Genomic DNA, 12,292 nt, shown 5'->3' with positions numbered 1-12,292 from the left:
CAATTCAGTTAATAGTTTAGTTCAGTTAGTGCAGTTTACAGTTGAGTTAATAGTTCAGTTAGTGTAGTTTACAATTCAGTTAATAGTTCAGTTCAATTCGTACTGTAATTTAGTACAATTCAGTATAGTTCAGTTCAGTTTGATAAAACAAAGAACAGTTCAGTTCAGTTTGTCTGAACTGTTTTACAGTTCAGTTCAGTTTGTCTGAACTGTTTTATAGTTCAGTTCGTTTTTTAGCAGTGCAATACAGTTCAGTTCGATTTGTCCACTCCTAACTACGGCTACCCTTAGCCGCATCTCCAACTGCGGCTACCCTTAATCGCATCCCCAAGTGCGGTTATGCACAGCCGCACCTCCCAGGTGCAACACCCCTCAATCGCGCCTCTCAAATGCGGCACTTCTCAATCGCGCCTCCAGATGCGGTTCTGCGCGAGCACCTCCCCCTAAACCCAGATCAAATACCCAACCCCAACCCCTTTTCAATCCTAGCAGTGCGACTAACAACACTAATTCAATCCTGGTGGTTCCTCTCACAGCATATAAACAAAATATCTACGAGACAAATAGCCTAATGCAGTTCAAGAAAAACAATGCAACTAACCTGGACACCTGCTAGAAGAAGCGCAGGATCTCACCACCACCAGCAACGAAAACGAGCCCGTGAAAATGATGAAAGACAGAAGAGAAAGCAGAGTGTGAGTGTTCTTCCCTGGGCAAAGTAAAAGGAGAAAAGAAGGGGGTGTAGAGGTCTTGTGAAATGCGGTGGGAAAGGAGCATTTTTCAATGCATCAGATCAGCTTTTTTAGTCTTTTTAGAAAATCAAAATATTCTTTTATAGGTTGAATTGGAAATACAGAAAGAATAGGAGGTGCAGGACGAAGTGGGTGAGGTGCAGGGAGGAACTCTCACGTTAAAAAGGTGATATTGGCATATAATTTTAATTTACGTGACATTAAAAAAGTGCGTGAAGTGTATTTTTTTTTAATTTTTAATTAAAAAATCGAGTGCACATTGGGAAATTAAAATTTAAGCAAGGGTAAAATCGAGAAATGTAATTAAATTAATAGATCAGTTGTTAGGGTTTTGGAAACTTCATTCACTTTCTCTTCATTTCAGCGAGAAATCTGCTAAATTTGCTAAGGTAGCCCCTTTCTTTTCTTGAACCAAAAACTCCAACAACGGGAGTCTGGCAGCACACGCAGGAAAATTCTTCCTTTCAACTTTGCTCGAACTCGCGGAGCAGGAAGAGTAGACGTCTTCCTTCTCTTCTTCTTGGTTCTGCTAGGGGTTTTGTAGGTAGGGGATAAGCTTATCGGTGGCTAGGACGCGAACCCTTCCAGGTGGCACGGTGAGGGTGCGACAACAATGGCGTCCCGGCGGTGCTCTAAGCGTGGGTGTTCTTTGGACGGTAGGGGTCGTGAAAGCTTTCCTCCTTCGAATCAACCCCTAATGGTGGACACAGGTTCAGTTCTGACCAAGCCTATGTGTGAACGGCGTCGCGATGGTGAGAGAAGACGACGACAATGCGTTAGGAGTAATCTCCGGCGACAACAGTGAAGGCGAGTGACTGCTTTATCCGGCGACGACAACGTCAACGACGAGTTGTGATTGGGAAATTCTTCACTCTACGATTTAGGGTTCATTTTGTTATCTGATTTTCGAGATTAGGGTTTGCTGAAATTGAGAAATTAGAGATTCTCTGGTGTAACTGAAATTGCAATGTTTGAATTGGGATCTTGATTTCTGTTTTCATTGGGCTTCAAATTGATTTCTCAACTGGGTTGCACTTAATTTCTTTTTTTTGCCCACTTTGCCCTTTAAGTAAATTTGATTTCCCCTATCTAAAATCTGATTTCCTATGTTTGCAATTTTTTTAATACAAAATACAATTCAAACACATTTATAATGTCACCTCTAATTAATCAATATTTTGTCTATGCCACGAAATTCAATATTCCCAATTTAAGGATAACTCTGTAATTAATTCAATTTTATAAAAATAGAGATCTAATTGAGATGTCAAAAAAGAAAGAATACTATTTAAATTTCTGAACGAAAATAGGACTACTGGAACATTAAACCACTAATTCATTTAATAATTTAATCCACTCACAAAAGTTATTAACTTTCCAACTCAAAGAACTTATATATCTAATGGATTCAAAATATATTATTTTTGTCCTGTCTAAAATAAATTAGACTGATAAATATGAGATTCAAGTATGAAATATTAACACTCTTACATTAAAAAAAAAAAAGATATTTATTATAATAAATTGAATCTAATTATTATATCTATTAATCTATTGTTATATTTAAGTTTATCTTAACTATTGTTATACTAAACCCACATAAATTTATTAATACATAATAACACATAAAGTACACTAATATAATATTTATTCTTTATTTTTATACTCACAAAATACTCTTTATTAACTTGAACATGCGAGTCAGTGAAAGGAGATTATTATTTTTAGAAAATTAGAATCACACTCGCTCCAAAGACCAGACTGGTTAACCTCACAATCAGACAAAATTTGGGTAAGAATAGATAATGTAGTGAAAGAAATTTTTTAACCTTTTTTGTGTAACGTTAACATTGGGTGTATTTAGTAATGATGGAATCCAGAAAGAAAAAGCCGCAATTGCTTAAAACAGTAACGCTGGGAAATATTGAACATGGTAAACCTGGACATTATGATTATCATCGGTTCACATGACATAATGCTTGTATAACTTAAAGCTTTAACTTATTATATTAAGATTGAAGAATATATTTAAATTTAATATATTTTTTTTATAATGATATATCAAGTGGTATTAGTAAAAGTGGGTGTGTAAACAAAAATCACTATGTTAGTCAACATCGTGTAAATTCTAAGGTCAAAACTCTCAACCCAACAAGCATTGACGTCACTCATCACTAACATAACGTCATCAATAATTTAAATTCTTTGACAACACCTTATTTAATATTTTGTTTAGGAAAGTAAAATATTGTTGTTATTTATAGAATGAAAAATAGTAAAAACAGGATTTCCAACACATTATTATGGTTAACGTTAGTAGGTTTTTTTGTGGTGGGAAAGTTAGATATGGTGCATCTGACAAGTTGGAATCGCCGCCACTGGTTTTGTACAGTTGTTCTGCTCCTCCTAGAAGGCTATAAGGTACAGTGTATTGAATTATTTGTGGGCGTCTGATGGTGGTAGCGTGAGATGCGTTGTTGTGCGTTTATTTGAAGCGTTGATAGAGTGATGAAGGTAGTAGTATGGGGAATTGTGGAATTTTGAAGCATACATAGGTAGGACCATAGCATAGGTTATAAGTAGTGAGGGATGGGATGATGAGAATGTGGATAGTGGGCAGTGGTTCTGATAGTATCACAGACATATATACCTGCGCCATGTGATTGGTCACATACAAAATTGCTAAGCATGTGAAGTTTTCTGGGACTACTGTACCTTATTCCATGGCCCGTACACCAACCCAATCACTCTCCATACTTCTAACCAAAATCCTCCATGTAATTTTAAGTTATCTCCGGCTATTATTTCATTAATAATTAATCAACTTTAAATGATACATAAATATTTTATAACAATAATTTTAAAAATATTTTTTAAGAGTTACTAATATAGATAATATTAATTTGAAATGAAACAAACATAAATTGTGCTAGTTGGATAACATACAAATCTATCATTCACTTGTTTGTAGATACTAAGTGTTACTTATGTCATGATGTTACTTCCGGGTCATATATAGTATTCCCGTACGATAATACCGAATAAAACTTTTCAATTTAATTTCAATTTCATTTACTTTAAAAAGACTTCTACATTGCGATTGGGTAATGCAAATTCATTCCAAGTACTTTTTCTTTCCCCGATAAAAAAATCACGTGCACCAAAAGCTTTTCATTTCCAATTTATCATAAAATGCAAGTTTAACAATTCAAATGAATTATTCATCTGTGCGCATATATAAATCACCTTCATACAGGTAATTTTTTATCCTACTAATGATTAAAAAAAGGTAAATTTTTGAAATTTCATAATTAAGATTCATCAAATTAGAAAAACATCACACTTAATTTTACAACACGACCCTCATTAAAAAAAATAAAATCAAACCTCAAATGTAATTAATGTATTTAACACGAGATTTATATTCTTTAATATATTATACTTTTACTATATTCAATTAACGAGGAGCTCTAATCTCATCTTCTAAAACCATCCTTCCACCGTTAAAATATAAAAATATATATATATATATATATATATATATATATATATATATATATATATATATATATATATATATATATATATATATATATTCACTTTAATATTCACGTGTAAATCCTTGAATAAGGATAAATGTATTCTTGAATATTATATTTGATAGATATAATTTATTTACGATGAAATTATGGTTTGTGATATCAAATTAGAAACTGAGTTTTAAAGTTTAACTCAACCCCACAAAATTGGTCTTATTTGTATATTATAATTTGACCTTATTTTTAGTTGATGTGGGACTTCCAACATATTTATTAAATTATGTTTTGTGTAGATGAATGAATTTTGTATAAGATAATAATTATACAAATGAAGTAAAGTGTGATTGTCTTGAGAAAGGAATTTAGAGTAATGTATGTATTAAGGTGCGAGTTTGGAGTTTAGAGTTGAAAATTATCATGAGACTGTACTAACCATTCAATTCATATAGAGAATAATGATTGAGGAGTTGAGACTGACAAGAGGTCATAGTCAATGTAATTCTTATAACAAAAAATATATGAGTAATCTTGTGAGTGGTAGAGTGAAACATATCCTCTGTAGTGTAGAAAAGACCACTATAAGTGTAAAACCTTATAAGATTTAATGTCAATGTTTGTATCGAGATAATTTAGTTTATAAGAGTCTTTGATTTTATATTTGATATTTGTATGAGATGTTAGAGTGCATCGATTTATGATACATGTTTTATGAATATACGATTTTTCTTTTGTACATTAGTTTATCCTTTCTTGTTTGTTTGTCTATTGTGTGTTTATATTATTCTTTTTTTTTCTATTATCATTTTATCCGTGAGAGCAGATGAACCAATTGTTTGGTCATACAATAATCATAAATCTTGTTAAATATATTTTTAGAATAAAATCATGGTGCGAAGAGGTGCACATGTATCATATTATTATAGTTTTATTTGTTGAATTTGTAATAAAGTATTTTATTTTAGTAATATTATATTATTAAAAAGAGATGTGAATTTATTTAACTCATTTATTTAAAATAATATAATCAAAATACTCATATATTTTATTAAATATTATCAAAGATAATAGTTAAAATATATAATTGGAAAAACAAATAAATTAAATATTTAAGTTATTTAAACAAATATTGAACAACATTATAAGTAATAAATAATTATAATAAAAAAATTAAGAAAATAGTAAAAAATTATCGCTAGTGGATTAGAGATTAACCGTTTTCGATCCAATTTGATCAATATGATAAAAAGTTGATTTTTCTTAACTCAATTCAACTTAATATCATGATAAAACCTTTTCACTCATAGGTTTAAACTCATTTAACACCTCTAATATGTAAACAAACTTCATTAAAATATAACTAGTTAATAGCTTTATTTAAGTCCTCAATAACTTATTTATCAATTTTATTTAACTTATAAATAATATATTTGCATTATTATAATTTCTAAAAGGTTTATTTTACGTTACAAAAGCATTATTTTTCTTAATTAATAGTGACGTTGAGTATGACCATGAATGATTCCAATTCCACATTTCCATGGACGCATCCTACCATGTCTGCATTGGGCAGAGATGACGTCATTTGCTGTGAATATTGACTGGTAGGTTTTCAAGTGTACCAAAGTTCCAAATTCTCTTAATTTGACAGATTTTTCAAATAAAAAAACACGTGCTCCAACTAAAGTTTTTTTAATTTAAATTTAGTTTTAAATCATAATTGGTTATTTGTTTTCATATAAACCTTTTTTGTGACCACACCATTTAAGAGGTAAGACATCAATTGAGAGATTAACGTTCATTTTAACCAATTTAAAATATGGTCTTAATATCACAAATTGGATTATAATATCTTTTTCGAAATCTACAAATATATAGAAAATAAAAAGATAATCTTAATACTTACTTGAACAGTTAAATCTTTAGTACTTTTTGTATTTTTATAAATATTTTCTACAAATAACTTTTTAATTTAACGAAATTAATGATTTTCCTGAATAACTATTTGATAGTTTAAAATTGAATATTGTACCAAAATTATATATCTCGATTTCACATCCAAAACAATAATTTATATATACATACAATATATATTTTGTACAACGTAACTTTAAAATATAAGATGTTACTTAAAATACTTAACTTAATTGTTTTCGACAAACTACTAATCTACTGTTAAGATTGTGTTGCTAACTTATACCAGGTCGTGGATTTAAGCATATTCAGCATCATTTAATTAGAATAAAAAAAAATATGAGAAAATAACAAAATCGAATATTATGGATGTTGATTGATTCTCGAATAAGACTACGGAGGCTAATGAAGCATATAGTGGAAAAATAGGGTTACTAGAGTATTTTGTTTAATAAATGATTTAAAGTAAAGAAATAAAAACAGAAATTATAATAGTAATTAAAAACGTAGAAGTGGGAAAAAAGGTTTGAAAAAAAAGAAAAGAAAAAGATGATGATGAAAATGTAGAGAGTGGGAAAGACGGTCCTTTTGGCTACCAACAAAGTCAATTAACATCATCATTCCTTCCCACCTAATGCCTACAAAATCTACCCACTAACTCACATTTCTATTTCTCTTCCTCCTTCTCAAATGCTTATCCATCTCACCATGCAACTTAATACAAAACAAAGAAACAAACACATCCACCTCCTAATTAAGATCATAATATTTTAATCCTATTTTTCAAATTCACATTAATATTCATTTTATTATCACACACAAAGTCATTTGTTTGATCATCATAGTGTTTTTTTACAAGTATTATTCCACACAATTAGGATAAAGAAAAAACGAATAATGTAATTTAAATAATGAAAGATTATCAAAATGCGCACCCTGTTTATAAAACAACTCTAAATATTTAAGTAAGGAATTATCGTCCTAATAAAAAACAATACATAATGAATTAAATATTTGAATCAAGATGAACTAAATACTTTAATATCTCAAACCAAATAAATATATTTGTTTCAGGTATGGGATCTGAGACCAAAGACGCTTCAAGCTCTCCCTTCCTTCTTCGTGCTTCCGAAGTTCCTCAACGCTTCTTTCTGTTGCGCCGAACGGTTGCGACCTGCAAGTTAACACTCTGACACTCAAGTCAGCAGGGTCACAACGATTTTAGTGTATGTATGATCAGACAAAAGTAAAGTACTTGGCTAACATGTCTTTATTTATATGCATTAGATCCAATAATGGACATTAACTGTCTGTAACTATCCCGTTGTGTTTGTTTCCTTTTCCATTATATTCATCTATTAAGACCATTAGTCATCTTTCGACACTATGTCTGTACTTCTCCAATACTTGACCGATTGGTCAGAATCTTCTTTACGCCACACAAACATAAACTTTCGCCACGAACTCAACCGATCCATCTTCATTTTTCTTAAGTGATTGTCATTCAATTCATATCTGGTCGACCGGATACCCCTTATAGTACAATATTGTTAAAATAAGTTGTAAAATGGTCCTTTTATTTTCCAAGGTGTTAAAATTTGGTTTTTCTAATAATATATCAATTAGCATCTTGCATGTTTTTTTTTTTAATTTGTATGTTGTTCTTCAATTTAGCGGGGAAAGTAACAAAATGTCAAAATCGAACGTTAATTCCGCTGGCAGTGTCGGAAACGAAGTATGTCGATTTTGGATTATAAAGAAATAAAAAATGTTACGAGGTTGGGCTGCAGCAATCTCCAGTGGTCATATCAAAAAGATTTGTTGCTTAGTTATTATATTGTTAATTTTAAATAGTAAATTAAGGAATATATTGTTAATAAAATACTGTGCTTAAATGACAATGATAAATATAAAATAAAAAAATAATGTATTTCATTATATATCGTAGAAAAAACTATAGGATGGGGGAAAAATTAGACTACTCATGGTTAAAAAATATAGCCAGATTCAGATTAAAAGTTTCCCTTTCGGTTTAGGAAGTTATTATAGTTTGTTATTTAATTTATTTCAATATTTTGTAAATGTATATGATAGTTTATTTATTTTACTAATTTATAATATTATTGTTATTTATATTTAGTAACAAAAATTTAGATGTTTCTTTCAATTTTTTAAAACATCTTTTAATAATAAAATCAAGATAAATTTTATATTCAAAACGAACAATCATGATGGTTTATCTTAATTATATCAATTCGACGAATTTTGAGTTAAAATAATTATTTTAGATATTTAATGAAATTTTATTTAATTTATTTTAGTTTGTTATTTAATTTATTCCAATATTTTGTAAACGTATTTAATAAATTATTTTATTTTACTAACTTATAATATTGTTATTTTGATATATTTAATAATCTTACATCTGTTTAATAATTCACATCAATAAAAGTTTAAATACCTCCTTCAATTTTTTTAGACGTTTTCTAATAATAAAACTTTACGTTCCAAAAATGAATAATATCACAAATACAGTGATTATTTTTACTTATATTATTTAATGGACTTTTAATCAGATAAATTATTTTAGATCTCTAATGAATAATTTATTGGTTCCAAGAGGGAAGCTTTTATTTCACATCTAATAATTTTTTATCATTGTTTTCTGTATAATGAAACAATCAAGTTAAATTGTCACAAAATTATCATACGTTTTTAATTATTATAATCGTAGTAATGATATTTACCTTTCAAAAGATATGATTAATAATAGATATTGAAATATATTAGGTTAAATATGTTTTTGGTCTCTTAATTTTCGGTAAAAATTAAAATTAGTTCTTTTTCAAAATTTTGGTTTAATTTAGTTCTCTAACTTTAGAAATGTATGAATTTAGTTCTTTCAAAATTTTGTTAGATTTATTTGATGTTTTAAACACGTTTCTCAGTTAACAAAATTTGGTTATAAAAATCAAATTCATACTTTTCTAAAATTGGAAGAATAAATTAAGGCAAAATTTTAAAAATGGATTAAAGAACAAAAATATATTTAATATACTTCATTCGGATTGATTAATTAGCAAGATAAATTACTTGATCGATTTCAATTTGATTTATCGAGCTGTATTAAAAAAATTGTTTAAGAATATTAAATAAAAACATGTTTAAGATATCATAAATAAGTAAAATAAAATATTTCCATTTAAAAATAGTTTTTTAAAAAATATTTAATAAATAAAAATCTAAATTTATAAAAGAAATAAAACTTAATTAAACATAAATTTGTTTCACTCTTTTATTTCTAAAACAGCTTAGAAGGAGATTGATTTATCAGTGAGGAGAAAGAAAAATGAATAGGTTAGATTGCCATGTTTTAACGTGTATTCCTACGGTGTTGGGAATACGTAGAATATAATATTTAGAATAGAAATTATATTTATATTTTTTGTACCTTCCCTTATCTTCTTTCTGACTATTAAAACTGATAAAGTAGCAAAAAGTATTGGATTCATTCATATACTCTTGCACAGATTTCTATCATTCCCTTTTTTCTGCTTCTGCAACGAGTTTCAACTAAAATACAAAACCTTCCATCATTTCTCCTTCTTTCAGCTTCATTTTCTCTTCATCTTCATCTTCATCCAATTCCATGGACACAGTTCAGTGCCCTCAGGTAACTTAACTTTTGATTCCTTTTTTGCACCTGGTGCAAGTGAAACTACGTTATCGATTTATTCATATATCTTTCAATTTTCTATACCTTTCGCTTTCTCACTTTTTCCCACTTCAAAAGTTCTGCTTTAGTTTCTTCTTCTACATCTTTTTCTTTTGCCATATGTCATAGAATTATACACACAATTTCCTCCTTCTTCCTCAATCGTGAAAAGTTAGACCGATATGTTTTGTGCTTGGTATGACATGTAGACCAGACACAGATGCATGGTTCGATTAATTAACATGTTTGCGCATGATGTTGCAGGAGATGGTAATGAAACCAATGGAAGATATAGCAGCTACAAATACATGTCCGAAGGCTGCAGGTGCTGTGGAAAGGAAGCCAAGGCCACAGAAAGAACAAGCTCTTAACTGTCCAAGGTGTCATTCAATTAACACCAAGTTCTGCTACTACAACAACTATAGCCTCACACAGCCTCGCTATTTCTGCAAAACTTGTAGAAGGTATTGGACAGAAGGTGGATCCCTCAGAAACATCCCTGTAGGAGGTGGCTCCAGGAAGAACAAGAGATCTTCTACTTTTTCTTCCACACCTCACAATAATTCACCAGATAATAAGAAGCTTCCTGATCTGGTAATCGCACCACACTCTCAAAACCCTAAGAATAACATTCATCAAGGTCAAGATCTCAATCTGGGTTTCCCAGCCACGACCCCAGATTTCAGAAACATCTCTGAATTGGTTCAGCAAAACAACAACAATAGTAGCAGCAACAACAACATGTCTGCTTCGGCTTCTTCTTCTTCTTCAACTACCTCTACCACCACTCCTACAACTTCACACCTTTCTGCATTGGAGCTTCTCACTGGGATCACTTCAACTTCCACCGGCTTCACTTCTTTCATGCCTGTTCCCGTTCCAGCCGATCCAAATCCTTCCTACGCATGTGGGTTTCCTCTGCCAGATTTCAAGCCAACCTTGAATTTCTCTTTAGATCACGGGTACGCCAGCCTGCATAATATTCAAAGTGGGAGGCTCTTGTTTCCATTTGAGGACTTAAAACAGGTTTCCACTACTACCACAATGGATCAGAAGCAGCAAGGAGATTCAACCGGGTATTGGACTGGAATGTTTGGCGGAGGAGGATCATGGTAATTCATAGATATTTATTTTGCTTTCTTTTCTCATGCTTTCCGAGTTAATTTTCGTTTGAACTGTTTTTGGTTTTAACGAGTTTCCTTCAGATCACGGAGACTTCTTCACTTGTTTGGATATCTTCATAACTGGCTAACAGTTGATAGGGTCGATTCTTACATGGCTTTCTTTTCCTCTCGTGTCGATTTCTGGTGTATCTTGCTCATCTTCTGTTCAAGACCAAGCTCGATGGGATCTTGAAATGAAGCTTATTTTAGCCAGGCTTCAGTAGTACTGGGAAAAGTAAAAAAAGGGTTACATTACATTAATTTCATCATATGCAAAGATTAACCCCATTTTTTTAGGGTTAACAAGTAGCTAGAAAGAGTTGCCCTTTTCATGTAATTTTTCTTCCATCATCATCATCAATTGGTTTGATTGGCTAGCTTACCCTATTGAAAAAAAAAAAAAGTATAATGTACAAGAATGTTATATTATATAATTGGTATGTGATGTTATGCTTGAGGAATGTGAATATGCATGGTGGTGGTTGATGTTTGAATATGTTTTCTTCCTCTGACTTTTGTTTGTACTGTTGTTTTCATAGATTGAGGTTTAATTGAAGGTGAGTTGCAGCAAAGTATATTTATGATGATATTAAAAAAAAAGTGTTAAGATGAAGCAGAAGGTGTACTGTAATTAGCTAGAGGAGAATAAAGGCCAGGTGAGAGAGTTCTGATATCTTCACGTGACATCCCATTAAAGAAGTAGTAACATTGATTAACTATAGTCATCATAACTACAAACTATAAAGCTGCTTCAATCAAAACCCCACCTACCAATCTCCACAATAATAATATACAGATCTTTATTTTGGTTTGGTTTGCAAATGCAGATGCATGAAAAATAATGAAAATGGGTTCATTCTGATATCTCTCTCTCACCACACACACCATTGATGATTGCTTGAGTCCCACCTCTTGTTCCTTTGTTTGTGTATCTCAATTGAAAGAAGAAAAGAAAGTGACAAGGATCTGACAGAAAACATACATTGTTATCTTCTATTTTTCTCTTTCTTTTTCGATGTGGGACCCCGTAAACATTCCCCTCGGCATGTGTGCTAATAAGAATAACTACACACTCTCTCAGTCCCACTTGCTTCATCAATTCATCTACATTCCTACCCAACTTCTCTTCTGTGACCATGCTTGTCTTTTTCTTCTCATTCTGCGCTGTAACCCACTACCACTAATCAAATTTAGTAAACCAAATTTCTCACT

The 12,292-nt window shown here is 30.7% G+C and overlaps 1 protein-coding gene across 2 annotated transcripts; it reads left to right on the top strand.

The window, feature by feature from the left end:
* Positions 1–9,701: 9,701 nt before the first annotated feature.
* On the top strand, positions 9,702–11,592 carry LOC106770919 (dof zinc finger protein DOF4.6). Of its 2 annotated transcripts, XM_014656769.2 has the most exons (3): positions 9,703–9,875; positions 10,182–11,029; positions 11,123–11,592. In XM_014656769.2, coding segments are annotated over exons 1-3 (873 nt in total). In that variant the 5' UTR covers positions 9,703–9,851; the 3' UTR covers positions 11,124–11,592. The 2 variants fall into 2 exon arrangements, with proteins under 2 accessions (XP_014512254.1, XP_014512255.1); XM_014656768.2 differs by having other exon boundaries at positions 9,702–9,875; positions 10,182–11,592.
* Positions 11,593–12,292: the final 700 nt, after the last annotated feature.

The sequence above is a fragment of the Vigna radiata genome, chromosome 8 (genome assembly GCF_000741045.1).
Source record: "Vigna radiata var. radiata cultivar VC1973A chromosome 8, Vradiata_ver6, whole genome shotgun sequence".
Taxonomy (NCBI): domain Eukaryota; kingdom Viridiplantae; phylum Streptophyta; class Magnoliopsida; order Fabales; family Fabaceae; genus Vigna; species Vigna radiata.
Note: the sequence above shows the minus strand (reverse complement) of the source record. Positions and strands in the feature narration are given on the sequence as shown.

What these genes read in the sequence shown, in the direction of transcription:
- LOC106770919 (XM_014656768.2), top strand. Translation starts at nt 9,852, where the DNA reads ATGGACACAGTTCAGTGCCCTCAG. An exon ending in ACACAGTTCAGTGCCCTCAG is followed by an intron (nt 9,876 to 10,181) that starts GTAACTTAACTT and finishes ATGATGTTGCAG; the next exon opens with GAGATGGTAATGAAACCAAT.